Source organism: Zootoca vivipara, chromosome 10, assembly GCF_965207765.1.
Source record: "Zootoca vivipara chromosome 10, rZooViv2.hap1.1, whole genome shotgun sequence".
Lineage (NCBI taxonomy): Eukaryota > Metazoa > Chordata > Lepidosauria > Squamata > Lacertidae > Zootoca > Zootoca vivipara.
Window position 1 is genome coordinate 10,716,665 of NC_142593.1, and position 16,906 is coordinate 10,733,570.

General features: G+C 43.9%; 1 protein-coding gene across 2 annotated transcripts; it reads left to right on the forward strand.

Moving 5' to 3' along the window:
* The first annotated feature begins 464 nt into the window (after positions 1–464).
* Positions 465–16,272, forward strand: S1PR3 (sphingosine-1-phosphate receptor 3). Of its 2 annotated transcripts, none has more exons than XM_035100262.3 (2): positions 465–704; positions 11,621–16,272. In XM_035100262.3, the coding sequence occupies exon 2, from the start codon at positions 11,782–11,784 to the stop codon at positions 12,898–12,900; it is 1,119 nt and encodes a 372-aa protein (XP_034956153.1). In that variant the 5' UTR covers positions 465–704; positions 11,621–11,781; the 3' UTR covers positions 12,901–16,272. The 2 variants fall into 2 exon arrangements, with proteins under 2 accessions (XP_034956153.1, XP_088508860.1); XM_088652734.1 differs by lacking the exon at positions 465–704 and adding an exon at positions 723–862.
* Positions 16,273–16,906: the final 634 nt, after the last annotated feature.

Genomic DNA, 16,906 nt, shown 5'->3' on the forward strand with positions numbered 1-16,906 from the left:
AAAATTCCTGCATTGCAGGGGGCTGACTAGATGACTCTCTCTGGTGCCTACAGTTCTATAATTCCCTGGTTAAGTGTGCATGGGATTGCTGCCTGAGCTGGGAGAGCCTCGCAGGTAGAAACTTTTCCTTTTTGCACCCAGCCCCGCTAACTTGCAAGGGGGGCTCCCTTCCCAGTCCATGCGCCTCGGGTCCGACAGTCTTCTGGAACTGCTACGGATGGGAAACAAGAGAGTCGAGCGAGAGCGACGGGGGTGAGACAGGCGAGCAGGGGGTGGGCGAGATGCGATCCTGGGAGGCGCGTTGGAGGAAGGGAGGCTGGCCGGAGAAAGAATGTAGACGGAGCGCAGCAGGGAGCAGAAAGGGCCGAGATGGAGTGTGTGAAACAGGACATGGAGCGGGGGCGACCTCGGGAGGGAGGAGCCCGAGGAGGGGGCGGGCGGGCGGGCGACGGCGGCAGCAACAGCAGCAGCAGCTTCAGCATCTCCTCGCAGGCTCTCGGGGAAGTTGGCCACGCTTGCACGGGACGGCGGGGTCTCCAACAGCGCAGCGCCCGCGGGATCAACTGGATCCACGCTCTTGCCAACAGCCGAGAAGGGGGAAAGGGGGCGATCGGCCGGAAAGAGCGCCGGACTCCGGTACTATATAAGGCGCTCCGAACGTCCCAGGATGAGGCGCGCCGGGCAGGGAGCCGCGTCCGAGCGAGGTGAGCGGACTGGAGGCGCGCGGGATGGAACGCCGGGAGGCTCCGCGAAGTTTGGGGTGCTGTTTACACGGCAGTGGTCTGTAATCCGAATTCGTGTGACCCGCTTGGGGATGAAACGCCAGGGGACTCTCTGCTGACGCTTGGGGTGCCGTTTACATGTCAGTGTTCTGTCTTCCGAATTAGTGCTTACCGGTTTGGGATAGGGATTTTTTTGGGGGGGGGGGAATCGTGAGTCCTAGGGGTCTGGAGCGGGGCGATGGCCAGCTCAGCATTGCCCTCCTGCGATGTGACAAGGACTGACCATCCTTTCCCCGCAGAGTGCTTTTTATTGCCATTTGCCTCAGGAGTCTGTAAAAGTTTGCAGCGCTTCCCGGGGGGGGGGGGATGCCTCTGGATTCCCACCATCGTCAACTGCTGGGAGACTTAACTGGTGGCGGTGGGGCGGTGGTGATAGTTATAATAATAAACTACAAAGGGAGAGAAAGCAGGGGCCTCATCTAAAACTTTCCTCACTCGCTTTCTGCTGCTTCTGTCCAGTTTGTTCATTTGACTTGTAGAAGTTGAGTTGCATGCGCGCGCGCGCGTCTCTTTGGCTGCAAAGCTGTTTGTCTTGGAAGTTGGAAGACATCGCCACTGAAAGCAATGGGGATGGTGACTGATGGATCTCCAAATTACTTGAGATGCTGAAGAATCGCGCTGTTAAAAAGGATGAGGGAAGCCCAACGAGGCTTGCCCAGAGCTTTTATGTGTTGGAATGCCGAACCACAAGGAGAAGCAAAAGTAGCACCCAGTTTAGTTGTATGTTTAGTTAGGTAGTTGGGGGGATATCTGCTTCTCTCCTCCCTGCCATCCTGGAGCCTTTTGTGGCAGGAGGGGGCCTGTGGGGAGGGGGCACGAAGAAGGTGGAAATTGTTGGATAATCTGATTAAAGAGTAAGAATTGAATTTAAGAGTAAGAAACCCGCTATGATTAATATTAGGAAATTATGAAAGCCAGGAAGAAGGGATCTGAGGAAGTCACTAAAACAATGTTTAACAAAGTAAGAGATTGGAAAATGAGATATTTTAACTGTTTGTTTGGTTTTTTCCTTTTTGTGTTTTATCTCCCCCCCCCTTCTTTTTCCTTTTTCTAGAATTTAATGGGATTATATATAAATAGTTGGGGGGGACTCCAACCTGTATCTCTCCTTGTCATCCTAGGGCCTCTTGGTGGCAGGGGGAGGCTCTGGGGGAAGGGAGGGGGGTGAGGACAAACCCATCTATAAAATGGACTACATTTGACTCTCATCGTCCACGGGATTTCCTTGTGGCAGAAGGTGTCTGGTGGGGGGAGGGAGAGAATGTAGATGGATATGTTCTGTATGTCCTTGTTTTTTGTGTTATTATATAAAACCAATAAAAATTAATTTTTTAAAAAAAGTAGCACCCAGTTTGGTAGAGCATGAGACTCTAAATTTCAGGGTTGTGGATTTGAGCCCCATGTTGGGCAAAAGATTCCTGCATTGAAGGGAGGTTGACTAGATGACCCATGTGGTCCCTTTTAACTCTATGATTCTATGATTATTATTCGTTCCTAAAGGGTGTGCTGGATTTACATAGAAGCTAAACAAGCTATAGCTTAGGGCCCTCACTATTAATATACTTCTTAATTGTATTTCAGTTCAACAATTACTTTTATAAAATACATACAATGTTACCTCTGGATGCAAACGGGATCCGTTCCAGAGCCCCGTCCACAACCTGAGCAGTGCACAACCTGAAGCGCCGAATCTGTGCATGCTCACAGCGCAATTCGGCACTTCTGCACATGCGTGTGGCATCATTTGGCGCTTCTGCGCATGTGCAAATTGCCGAACCCGGAAGTAACCCGTTCCTGTACTTCCAGGTTCAGTGCGTTTGTATCCCGTGATGTACGTAACCCACAGTGAACGTAACCAGAGGTATAACTGTATTTTGTTATGTGCAAATGGCTTTGGATACCTATTAGGTCCATAAATTACCATATAACATATTTTCCACACAAGAAACAGCAACAATTTGTTGTTGACAAAGGACAGCTGGACATATGAAGGGCCCCCATTACCTTCAGTAGCTTAGGGCCTCATCAAACCTAAATCCAGCCCTGTTCATGGGTCATCACTATGGGTGCTGAGGTGTGCCCTCTGCCTTTGAGCTCTTTGCTCTCCTACTTTCAAGGCTTGCTGTGTTCTGGGAGAGGCGGGTCTGGAATGCTCTCTAAAGACACTGAGTCCGTCAGCTGTCTCTCTTCTTTTTCTTCTTTTTCTTTTTCTTCTTTTTCTTTTTCTTCTTCTTCTTCCTCCTCCTCCTCCTCCTCCTCCTCCTCCTCCTCCTCCTCCTCCTCCTCAAGGCAGCAGGAAAGGTTACAGCACCTCCTCTCTCCCCTTTTGCCCATAATCTTAAGTCCTTTTCTTCCTTTCTTGTCACAAGATAGATTCAATCACTAGAAGATCAAGGATGTTTCCTGTTCAATGAGTTGGGGAGTAGTTCTAGTTCATATTTGGTACCAGCATTTTTTTTGGGGGGGGTGTCTATTCCTACATATTTGTACTCCATAGCATAGAATGCATCTCTGGCCTTTTTCTTTCTTTCAATACAGGCAACGACCCATTTATGCACATCCAATTGATGTGTGACTGCAACCGCACATGTCACAGCAACCTGGAAATGGCTGGAAATGCGGTTGGAACAGGGGGCAGAACAGGGCAGAACAGGCTTATGCGTGCTCCACCAACATGTGTGGAGGTCAGGGATGTAGCTTCTCCACAGATTGGTCATTTCCTGTACAGTGGTGCCTTGGTTCTCAAACTTAATCCATTCCAGAAGTCTGTTCCCAAACCAAAGCGTTCCAAAACCAAGGTGCACTTTCCCATAGAAAGTAATGCAAAATAGATTAATCCATTCCAGACTTTTATAAACAACCCATAAAACAGCAATCTAATATGAATTTTACTATCTAACGAGACCATTGATCCATAAAATGAAAGCAATAAACAGTGTACTGCAGTCAGTCAATCAATCAATCAGTAGCTGAACTGGGTTCCACACTGTTGTTGTTGTTTAGTCGTTTAGTTGTGTCCGACCCTTCGTGACCCCATGGACCATAGCACGCCAGGCACTCCTGTCTTGCACTGCCTCCCGCAGTTTGGTCAAACTCATGTTTGTAGCTTTGAGAACACTGTCCAACCATCTTGTCCTCTGTCGTCCCCTTCTCCTAGTGCCCTCAATCTTTCCCAACATCAGGGTCTTTTCCAAGGATTCTTCTCTTCTCATGAGGTGGCCAAAGTATTGGAGCCTCAGCTTCACGATCTGTCATTCCAGGGAGCACTCAGGGCTGATTTCCTTAAGAATGGATAGGTTTGATCTTCTTGCAGTCCATGGGACTCTCAAGAGTCTCCTCCAGCACCATAATTCAAAAGCATCAATTCTTCGGCGATCAGCCTTCTTTATGGTCCAGCTCTCACTTCCATACATCACTACTGGGAAAACCATAGCTTTAACTATACGAACCTTTGTCGGCAAGGTGATGTCTCTGCTTTTTAAGATGCTGTCTAGGTTTGTCATTGCTTTTCTCCCAAGAAGCAGGCGTCTTTTAATTTCGTGACTGCTGTCACCATCTGCAGTGATCAAGGAGCCCAAGAAAGTAAAATCTCTCACTGCCTCCATTTCTTCCCCTTCTATTTGCCAGGAGGTGATGGGACCAGTGGCCATGATCTTGGTTTTTTTGATGTTGAGCTTCAGACTGGGTTCCACACAGTCACGCACAAAAGAGCCGCAAAAACAAAAATGCAAAATAAATAGCAAAAACAGGCAGACCTCAGCTTAACACTCAAATTGGAAGTGTGGCACTCAAATAGGAAGCATAACACTCAAAACAGAAATGTTGTGCTCAAAACAGAAGTGTGGCATTCAAATTGGAATCGTAACACTCAAAACGGAGCATGTTTGGCTTTCAAAAAAAGTTTGCAAACCAGAACACTTACTTCCAGGTTTACAGTGTTTGGGTTCCAAGTTGTTTGAGTACCAAGGCGTTTGAGAACCAAGATACCACTGTACTAAAATTCTAACTCAGAGAGCTGATCAGTTCTCTGTGAAATCCAAAATTTGAATAGGGTCTCTCCAAATGAGAGGAATAAACCTCTATTGGAACACTCTCCAAGAAACTGAGAGGCAAAGTGGATAACTGCGGTGTTTGCGCCTTTGCTATCAACAGAGAACTGGCCAGCTTGCTTTCTGACTACCTACCCAGTGTGCCTCTGGGGGCCTTCAGACTGTCTGAATTTTGTGGCAGGGATTCAAGTGCATACTGGAACTTTCCGTTTGTGTATTTTAAAGTGGATTAAAGGGCTCTGTCGCCTGAGCGCAACAATCCTCCCCCCACTCCACCCCCACAAAAAAAGCCCCAGACTTTTTGAGGTTTAGAAAGTGATGGAGAAATGCATTGAAAAGTGTAGGATGAACAAGTAAGTAGCCAGGAAGACATGCAAGGAGCCTGCAAGCAAAGCACGGTGAATGCAGGATGGATGTCCGTTGTCATATAACCGTTCCGCAAACAGATCAGAACGGATGCTCCCCAGGAACTGGGTACAATCTAGCATCCATGTAAGCTTTATGCAACAAATCAAAATGAATGCTCAATGAGCTGAGTATCTGGAAGGGGCTTGAGTCTTCAATGGAAATGCTTTACTTTGATGCGTATTGCAGTGGATTCCTGCCGGCTAGAGGAGTTGCCTTGGCAACAGCAGTGAACCACTTCCTTGCCACAAACACTGTCTATTCATTATTTTGGTTTACCACACAGTTCTATCTAGACTCACCAGCAGGTGCCCGAAAGCTAACAGATAAGTGTACTGTACTCTACTGTGGGTTAAACCACTGAGCCTAGGGCTTGCCGATCAGAAGGTCAGGGGTTCGAATCCCTGCAACGGGGTGAGCTCCCATTGCTCGGTCCCAGCTCCTGCCATTCGGGACATGGGTGGTGCTGTGGTCTAAACCACTGAGCCTCTTAGGCTTGCCGATCGGAAGGTCAGCGGTTCGAATCCCCCGCGACGGGGTGAGCTCCCATTGCTCGGTCCCAGCTCCTGCCAACCTAGCAGTTCAAAAGCATGTCAAGTGCAAGTAGATAAATAGGTACCACCCCAGCAGGAAGGTAAACGGCATTTCCGTGCGCTGCTCTGGTTCGCCAGAAGCGGCTTAGTCATGCTGGCCACATGACCCAGAAGCTGTCTGTGGACAAACACCGGCTCCCTCAGCCATTAAAGCGGGATGAGCACCACAACCCCAGAGTTGGCCGTGACTGGAACTAACAGTCAGGGGTACCTTTACCTTTACCTTTACTCTACTGAGACTGCCCAAAATTCAGTTCTGGAGTATTACAGTTGGTGCTGTGTGCTAGTGATGTTTGTCCTCTTTCTAGATTCACTGGAAATCCTCAAGACACCGAATGGTGTTGTGTTTTGGTCTAACTGGACCATGGCCATGTGAGGAATTAAAGTCTTCCAAACATCAGTAGCCATTTTATTTTATTTTATTAGCTACTATGGCTCAGCTTTATTCACCACCAATTCCCTTTCTTTCTCTTGCTAAGGGGCTCGTTCCTGGGACATTTCTTTTCAACATAAGCTCAAGGTTTTTTCTTTTCAATGTCATTTTTATCATCAGTCTGTTATCTTATGTGCCATGGTAAAAATTCCCAGGCTCCTATAAATCAGATAGCTTTAAAGGTAGGGTTGTTGCTATCAGTTCCCGGGATTTTAGATTTATCTCTCGACACAACAAGAGCTAGAAGGCAATTCGAGAAATAAGAATGACTTCAGGCTGTAAGATAAAGGTTTGCCTGCACTTTGATGGACTTCTAAGAAGGTCTGGCTAAACAGTTGTGGACCTCAGAACTTTTCTAGATTAATCCACTGAGAGCTTTATGACCATAAGATACAACTGTCATGCTTTGTTCTGAAAAGACCTTTGGATGTCTAGGTCACTGCAACCATCAGGGTGAGACCAGCATTAGGTAAAATGAAGCCATCACCTCTAGGAGCTGATTCTGAGGACATATCTGTTTTGTTTGTTTGTTTGTATTTTCATAAAATATATACACCACTTGTTTGTTAAAAAAACACAACCCACACCTCCAAAATAGCTTACATTTAAAGTACCCTTTTATCACTTTAAACAGTCGTGGCTTCCCCCCAAAGAATCCTGGGATCTGTAGTTTGTAAATGGCACTGAAAGTTGTTAGAGGAGACCCCTGTTCCCCTCACAAAACTACAACTCCCAGAGTTCCCAGGGAAGAGAGATTTATTGCTAAGCCACTCTGAGAATTGTAGATCTGTGAGGGGAACAGGGGTCTCTAAACAAAATCTAAGCACCTTTTTGAAAACTACAATTCGCATAATTCTTCATGGGAAGCCATGACTGAGTATCATGAAAGGGAAACTAATTGTTAGCCACTTGATTTATTCCCTTGTTGTTATTTTTTTTACTGCAAGGGACAGTGATTTTTCTGTCACAGGTGCTAAAATAGCCTTGGATAATATCTAACTTGACTTTGGGGTCCGGACTTGTGGCTCCCTCTCAGGGCTGTTCCTAGCAGCCTTGGGAACTGGCCAGTGATTAGAAAGAAGCCTGAGGAGAATGAAAAGGAAGCACTTATGACTTACATTACCTTGGCTAATACCACAACTAAAATCAGCTGATTTTAATTGTGAGAGTTATATTCTGGAACGATTGGCAAAACCACATTTCATAGAAGCCAAGACAAATAGCGGTCATCTTAAAAGATGCATGCCTTTTCTAAGAAATGGCATTTTGTGAGCTACAGTTCTCCAGATTTCATTTGCAGTCACAAAGCTATGCAGAGCGGACACACACAGAGCATAAATTTATAGCCAAAGCCAAGTCCTGTCCTAGACATTAATGCCACGGATGGGAACTTGACAGACTATACGCAATAACTCACCACTGAAGAACTCTTACATAAAATATATACGATGTTTGCTTTTTCACTTTAGATGTGCTTGCTTTTCTCTGGTCTGAAGATTGTCATTTATGGATCTGCTTCTGCTTATGGCCACCCACACACAAAAAAGAGGAAAGCTGAAATAACGTCCCGTTTGTCTTTTATTTGTTTAAGTTTCTGTGATGCTATGTGGAGTATTATAGCATCAGAGAGATGTGAGACTTGCTCCTGTTGTGTTCAACTGACAAAGAACCAGTTTCTCAATGGGACTGTATAATTTAGCATGACTCTGGCGAATGGTCATTCTGCCATGGGACTGCACAGTTAATATTTTCACATGAGTAACTTTTATTATTTATTCCATTTTTATCTCACTTTTCCTTCTAAGTGCTCTTGGTTTGCATCAGCTGTGTGTGGGGAGGGCAAATAACGGGGTGGATCAAGGTGATTCATGGATCTTTCCCTCATTCTGAGTCAAAGTGTGATGTTAATAACCTCCTCCCCAAGTTGGACAAGGGTCCTGCAATGCCTTGTGTCACTGCATTTTGTACCTTACAGCTCTATATTTTCCCACATCTATGTGTTTCTATAGGGCAATGAGCTCTCCAAAATATTGCCTGATTTATTTGTTTGTTTATTAAAGTACTGCAGTGGAGGCTTCTGTTAAACATTAAAAGCTTCATTTAAGATTTTTTTATTTAAAAAATCCTACTTTAAGAAAACAAAAAAATCCAGAGCTCTTCAGGACTCCACAGGCAATACTGTGCCCATCATCCTCTCGTAAGGCTTATTGGAAGCCTTTGTCACAGGACAGGCATGAAAACCAGAAAGAAAGGCTGCAAAAATTTTAAAAACATACAAGCAAGATGTACGTTGTGGGTGTGACTCAAGAGACAATCCCCTGCTCCCCCTCCCCCCGGATATTCCTTCTTCCACAAAAAGCCCTTGGACCTACAGTATGTCTACAATTTGTCAGTCTCCGGAGGAGTACCTGTGCCTTAAAATTTCACCCACTTTGGCCAAATAAGGGAAATGACTTCATAGGGTGGCTGTGGAGATAAAATGAGGATTGGAGAAATTATGTACATGAGAGATGCCCACAGATCTCAAGATTCACCCTGTATCTATACATCATAAGTAGGTTAGGCTGAGAGACACAGTCTCACAGTCATCCAGTGAGCTTTGGGGATCTTCCTCATCTGACCCCAACCCTTTGTTCACTACATCACATTAAATCTCCGTTGCTTATTCATTCTTGAGCCACTGCATCATTTTTTTGGCAGAGCAACAAGGAAGGTGGCAAATATTCTCCTCAACAAAATAGTAGACCAGTTGACAGAAGCATTATTGTTGGTGGTACAGTCATACCTTGGTTTAAGTATGCTTCGGTTTGAGTACTTTCAGTTTAAGTACTCCGCGGACCTGTCTGGAACGGATTAATCCACTTTCCATTACTTTCAATGGGAAAGTTCGCTTCAGGTTAAGTACGCTTCAGGTTAAGTACAGACTTCCGGAACCAATTGTGTACTTAAACCGAGGTACCACTGTATATGTAGCAATTCTTATATTACTGTGATTTTAGAAAGGATCCTTTACATCTAATATTTCTGCAGTGTGCGCCCAATGGGTGTTGATTAAAATGGATGTTGATTGTTAAAATGGTATGGGAGTGCTTCAAATGTACATTGTGGTTGTGACTCAAGAGACAATCCCTTGCTTCCCTCCCCCATAAGGGATTTTCCTTTTCTAAGATGAAAAGGTTTGATCAGTGATCACATAGCATTCCCTTGTTGCCGGATTCCAACTCCCATCAGCCCCTGCCAGCATGGCCAATGGTCAGGAATTATGGGAGCTGTAGCCCAGTGACATATGGAGGGCCACAGGGTCCCCACTCCGGTTTAAAGGCTTGCAAGTTAACTAAACATGCACAGCTGGTCAGTGTGAGATCGGTACCCACCGAATTGTAGTCATGGGAACGGATGCTAATTCCATGGACAGAAATGCCTGTGATTTGCCCTGCCTGTCCGGTTGCCAGTCTTTAAACATTACAGGAATGCCATGAGAAATATGCCTTCCTTTTGGGTTCCAGGAAAGTTGAAAGGGCACCTTAATGTGACAAACAGAGTTCGGAAGAATGAGAAGTTTGGTTCTTGATAGCTTGGCCACAAGGGGACAGATTTAACTTCTATATAAGCAAGTGGCTTTATTCCCCACCCTCAGCCCCTGTAAGGAAAGGACTGTGCTCTGTTGTGAGGGCAGCTACAGTTGAAATAAGACATGCCTCTGGCACTGTTACTATGGCCAGAAACTCCATGGATGGAAGAGGAAGGAGTGCCGTACTCCCATCTCTGAAGCCAACTTCAAGGTTGCAGCAATACCAAGGATGAGCAATACATTTCCGAGGCATACCTTACCCCAGACAAAATACCAGATTCAGCACAGGAGGTGGGAAGGATGAACGGATGCAATGCACGCCACTAACTCTTTCCCTGCTCCCATTCTGAATGCAGCTTCCGAATTGGAATAGACAAGCATTCCTTACATACCCTTCATGGCCCAGAGGCCACGTTTGGTTTTAGGGAACAGACTGAAAGGACAGATTTGAGAAATAATTCATGAAGATATTTATAGGCAATGCTGGTTTGAATTTATATGGTTTGTAATCTGTTGGGAGCCGCCCAGAGTGGCTGGGGAAACCCAGCCAGATGGGCAGGGTATACAAAATATAGTAGTAGTAGTAGTAGTAGTAGTACCGTAGTAGTATCATTATCATCATTATCATTGTCGTTGTTGTTGTTGTTGTTGTTGTTGTTATACCACCGACACATCAAGTGATTATAAACTGTGTCAAAAGAAATTTTCCTTTAGATGTTATAATATATTATTGAATACAAATCTTTTTACTTGTAATTTAGCCGCTTTGCTTCCGTTTTTTCCTCTAGAGAGAAAGGACAGGGCTTTTGTGAAGGCAGAGGAAATAATTGCACATTGCATTCATTAGCTTAGGTTTTACGAAAGAAGATTGAGTTTGAATCCAATTCTGCATTTTGGAAAATAGCCCACCCTGTTGTTGTTTTATTGATGCAGGATTGTGCCCAACAAAGTTGTCCCATTAGTGCAAAGTCTTCTGCCGGTGCAACAAGACTTCCTCTACTTCTCTGTCTCTGAGGGACCTTCCTATCACATCTCCACTTCCTGATCTATTCTGGAGGTTGGGGAAACTCCAGAACAGATTTTTGGGGGGGAGGGCAAGGGGAGAGAGAGGAAGTCCCATTGTACAGGCAGAAGTCCTTGCACTAATGAGATGACTTCATTGGATGCAACCCATGGCTTTTCTTGCACTATTTTCTTTTGTGCTGTTGACATTTTATCATTTGCTAACCTGCCGCCTTGGCATTTCTTTGGAATGAGAGGCGGCGTACAAATAATATAAATAAATAGACACCCTCCCTCGTTTTGTTTAAATGTACTTTGAAGAGATTTGGAAAGTGAAATTATTGGTCTATTTAAGGTAAGACTTTGTTGTTGCTTGTGATGAAGCTAGGGACAAAGGCTGTGGGGCTGCCACCAAAACAGGAGCCCATTCTCTTCCATGAAGAAAAACATTTGTCCAGATCACTACATTGTGTGTGTCTCCCCTTTCCTGTTGCACATAATTTGCTAATGACGATGATTTGAAAATATGGTGAAGTTGGGGGAGCAACTCAGTGATCTTACCTGTTACTAAATTTGGAGGGTGGAGATAGAGAAAAAACTTGGCAGAAGATTGTAGCTCCATGAATCTGGGAGCTTCTAGATCTGCCCTGCTGATCTCATTAGCTAAACATCTGCAAGAGCTCACATATCTGTTCTCTATTGCATTTTATCAGAAAATATGAGCTTGCTGTTTTTAATATGAAGTCAGGTAATTTAACATGTTGTCATTTGTTGCTGTTTTAAAGGTTTTGGTGGCAGCACGGCAGGCTTCTGACATGCGACCAGTACAGAAGCTGACCTTTTCTGGAGACGTCTTCTAAGAGGTGTGATGCGGGCTCCCCCTTGTGGGAATTAATTGGATCGAAACTTCCCTGATTTGAAAAGCGGGTCAGTCCAAAGCTGAGCCATGGAAATGGTGAGCACACAACCTTCTGTTCAAGAATTTGAAGGGATGGACCCTCTGATACGCCGCCATTACAACTTCACGGGGAAGCTCTTCCGAGGAAAAGAAAAAAGCCTGACGACCATTATCCTTCTAATTGTCTGCAGCTTCATCATCCTGGAGAACTTGATGGTGCTGATCGCCATCTGGAAGAACAACAAGTTTCACAACCGCATGTATTTTTTCATTGGCAACCTGGCCCTCTGTGATCTGCTGGCTGGGATAGTTTACAAAGTAAACATCTTGATGTCGGGAAACAAGACCATGAGCTTGTCTGCCCAGATTTGGTTTATCCGAGAAGGCAGCATGTTTGTGGCCCTGGGGGCTTCCACATTCAGCTTATTAGCGATCGCCATCGAGAGGCATTTGACAATGATCAAAATGAGGCCGTACGATGCCAATAAGAAGTACAGGGTCTTTTTGCTCATTGGAACTTGCTGGCTTATCTCAGTTTCCCTGGGCGCCTTGCCAATCCTTGGCTGGAATTGTGTTGCGGACTTAGCTGACTGTTCCACCATTTTGCCGCTCTATTCCAAAAGGTATGTGGCCTTTTGCATCACCATCTTCATAGCAATCTTGGTGGCCATTGTCCTCCTCTACGCCCGGATCTACATCTTGGTGAAGTCCAGCAGCCGCAACGTCACCAACCACAACAATTCGGAGAGGTCCATGGCTTTGCTCCGGACAGTCGTGATTGTGGTCGGGGTTTTCATCGCTTGCTGGTTGCCGCTGTTTATCTTGTTGCTGGTCGACGTGGCCTGCAAAGTGAAAGAATGCCCCATTTTGTACGAAGTGCACGGGTTCATTGCCTTGGCGGTCCTCAATTCAGCCATGAACCCCGTCATCTACACCCTGGCAAGCAAAGAAATGCGGCGGGCTTTCTTCCGCCTCGTCTGCGGCTGCTTGGTGAAGACCAGCGCCACCACGTCGCTGCCTGTCCAGCCCACCCCAGATCAGAGTCGCAGCAAGTCCAGCAGCAGCAATGCACAGAAACCGAAGGACGAACACCCACAGACTAACGGCTCGCCAGGTTTAGCGGAAAAGAACGAATCGTCATTTCATAATGGGAATTGCTGCAAATGAAGTCCGTCAACTCTGCAGGCCAAGGATTCTTTAACTGACTTTTTAAAAGAGCCAAATGGAAGCCTTTTGGTGGGGTTTCATGCACTTAAATCACAGGGAGAGACACTCCTCGTCAATGGCATAATATCAAGTGCCTTTTTTTTTAGCCCAGGCAGTTTTGGACTGGGTTTTAGTTCTGTGAGGGATGGACCCAGGAAGGCACTTCACTGCCTCTCCAAATCCTGTCAGTATCAAGAAAATTGGACATGATACAAAATGTATATGCATTAGGGAATCAATGCAGAAACCATGGTGGGTTATTTAAAACCAATAAATGAAACCCAATCTGCACACACATCCCAATAATATGCAAGTCGAGAAAATCTGGAGGTGCTGTGTACGTTTTTTATTGCCATCTGTTCCGTGCCTTTTGGGCCCGGCTGCTGCCTCACTTCCTTAGCCCCTTCCTTCAAGCAGCCTACCTTCTTGACCTCTATACAGAACACAATGCCTAGGAACTGTGGGAGACTTTCGCTTTCTCCACCCAAGTGGGATGGTTTGGCAACTGACCTCCTCCCCAGGAGTTAACAGTATTTATAGATATTCCGTGATATCACCGTTGCTCAGCCAGTAGTGCTGGGGAAGGGGGGAGAATCACATGGGCAAATGCAGCCAATGCTAGCCTATTGTGTGTGTGTGTATATCAGTCGGTTCACAGGAAACGTTAACATTCACCAAGCACTGCACACCCTCTGCAGGAATGTGTATCCGCTATATGCTGAAATTTAAAGTTATGAGAGAGATTGTTTACCTCCTCAGTGCTGCATTATTTTCCAACTTTTGCGTCTTGTTGTTATGTTAATGGATTCACACTACAAGTATTATTTGACGTGGCAGCAAATGCTTAGGTCTGATCGCTGTGCCACAAGCCATAAACTACCATATTATGAAGGCAAGGAACTCACACTGACATGAACAGATAGATGGATACTCCAGAACAAATGTTTAGGGTTGAGCTGGCAGCCTAATTATCTTTTTATTTATGCCAGTTGTGTGGCAAAAGTTTACATTATCTGATATTATCACCATGGTTTCCTGTGTAATATACCAGATCTTACAAGTACTGTGGGCAGGTATGTTCCAATAGTGGTGTTTTGTTTTGTTTTGTTTTGTTTTGTTTTGTTTTGTTTTGTTTTGTTTTGTTTTGTTTTGTTTTGTTTTGTTTTGTTTTTAAACTTCACCAACAAAATTTTGGAGGAGAGAAGTTGGATGCTACACGAACCCAGTATTCTGTCTGTAATTATCAATGCAAACATCCTGCGAGAATAGCTAAATGTGAAGGCTGGGACTAGAAGCCATTTTGGTTTTGTTCTAGGACTTTAAGAAAAATGTAATATTGGTTCATTCTCCTTGAATCTCTTTTTTATTTAATGTAGTTTAGTGCCCAACTGAAATATGTGTCTTGGCGTTTTATGCATAGCATGTATATAGATGTATATTTAATCAATTTTTGTTCTTTGAAAGATATATTTTTTAAAAAATGAAGGCCCAGCCTGTGTTATGGAAAGCCCAAACACAGAAAATTAGGAAGATCTAATGGATTGGTATGGTCTTCTCAATGTTATTTTGTACAAAACTACACATTTCCAGAAAACTATCCAGAGCTTTACAAAAATCACAAATTGCAGTTTAATGCTCAGACTTGAGTCAATTGCATGACTGGTGGATGTTTTTTATTCATCTAGCTCTAGAATTAATATTCTGTCATCTGGACTCGCTGACCACCAATATATTTTCCCCCTGATGGCTTATGCTGGAAGAAAGCGAGCAGAGAATAAATAGGATTCACCTTGCACTAGGCGCGGACTAAAGGAAGAAATTGGTCGTGGGGGGTGCATGTACCACGGGAAATAAAGTTAGCACGAGTGGAAGAAACAGTCAAAAGTGGTCCATGAGAACATCATACATGGTCCCAGGTACTCTGAGATTTTCAGCCAGCTTCTGCTTCTTTCACAGCAACAGGACTAATTTTGAACTGAACCATCCTCCTCAGCATCTGAAAAATTCATAAACCTCAAGCTGTGAAATTACTGTTTACAAGAGGCATTTAAAAGGGGGAGGGCATGCTATTTCGACCAGGGGTAGCCAATGGGGTACCACCCTAAAATTTTGGGATACAGCTCACATCAATCCCAGCCAGCATGACCAGTGGACAGACATCATAGTTGTAGTACAAAGCATGTAAAAGGCACCACATTGGCAAAGCCAAGAATTAAACATAAAATTATGATAGACATAAATGAAAGAGGAGGCTTTGCCATGCCTGATTTGCAAATGTATTATGAGGCAGCCTGCTTGCGCTGGTTAAAAGAATGGATTACACTGGATAATGCAGACATCCTGGACTTAGAAGGCCATGATTTAAAATTTGGCTGGCATGCATGTCTTTGGTATGGGAAGGCAAAAATCCATAAAAATTTTATGAACCATATTCTAAGGAAGAATTTGTATAGAGTTTGGGAGAAATATAAAAATCTGCTGGAAAGGAAAACACCTTTATGGCTATCTCTTATTGAGGCTATTACAATCAAGAAAGTTAATATGGATAGACAATGGTCAACTTTTACAGGGAATTGCTGCATTTCACAGACAGGAAACTTAAACTGAAATCAATGGAAAGTGTAAGAAGCCATGCTACGGACTGGCTACAATATCATCAGTTACATGAAATGTTTAAAATAGATGGGGGAAATGGTTTTTTGGAGCAGCTCACAATTTGAAAAAGAACTTATACAAAACAAAGAAAAACTTTTATCTAAAATGTATAATTTGTTATTAGATTGGAAAACAAAAGATGAGCTTGTGAAAGGCACCACAATGGCTATTCCTGTTTTAAACATTTCCTACTGCAGCTTCATTGAAAACCTGTGTCTAAGGGCAAAATCTTAAGCACATTTAAATAGAAATAATAGATGGGAATGACTTGCACAGAATGCCACCAAATCATTTTATCCCTCTGATAATGTAATGCCCATAGCAGAACCGCTCCTAGTTGGTATGAATATTTGTTATTTCAAGTGTAAAGTATTGTAAACATGTATATTAACTTTTCGATCTCTGTGCAAAATACAAAAGAGTATGCTGAAACTGTGAATGCCAAACAGTATAAAGGAACATATCAAATAATAAAAACTGCTGTAAGCAGCAAAGAGACATAGTCTTTAAGATGATCCTGGTTAAACAGCAAGGTTACGGACAAGGATGCTTAACCTGTAAATACAAATCAAGTCACGGATATATCCCCAGGTGCTCTGAAGAATTTCCTAAAGTTTTTATATATTAAATGTATTGTGTTGCGTTGTATGACATAATAATAAAGTAAAAGAAGATGTCCCTCGTTGAAGCATGTGGAATAACAGAATCACAAATCAGTGAATGATAACTTAGTGATTAAAGGCATATATCAGGTACAATAGGAAAATGCAAAATAATACAGAGGTATGTCTTGACGAAATAAGCAACCAAAGTATTGTTGTTCTCTATTCTCTTATTGTGTGGCATGCCACTTTAAATTTAAGAGGGATTGCCTGGCTATTTTTCTTGGCTTGCTTGGGATTCATTCTCCTGCAGTGAACAACTATCTCTGCTGCTTCGTTGTACTAGTAAAAAAAAACACTTGGGATGGGATCATACTAACCATTGCATGACTGACTGCAGCCCTAATAGATTGTTCTATATACCTATCTAGAAATACTGGGGATTGAACCTGGGACCTGCTGCATGCAAAGCTACAGCTCTTCACCAGTTTTACTACCGCAGGACTCTACCACCTAATACCATCTTCGTTCTGCTACATGGCTAGATGCAGACCTGTATTTCTCTGTAAATGTGATCAATAGGATTGGTTCGCATGTCTTCTAGATGGGCAATGCAGTGGTAAAAATGCCCCAAAGTGATAACGTCACGTGCTCTCATGATGTATTCTTTGATACTATCCACAATTAAAGATAAGCAATATGGTGCCTTC

Coding starts and splice junctions, on each gene's coding strand:
- S1PR3 (XM_035100262.3), top strand. CDS start 11,782: ATGGAAATGGTGAGCACACAACCTTCTGTTCAAGAATTTGAAGGGATG.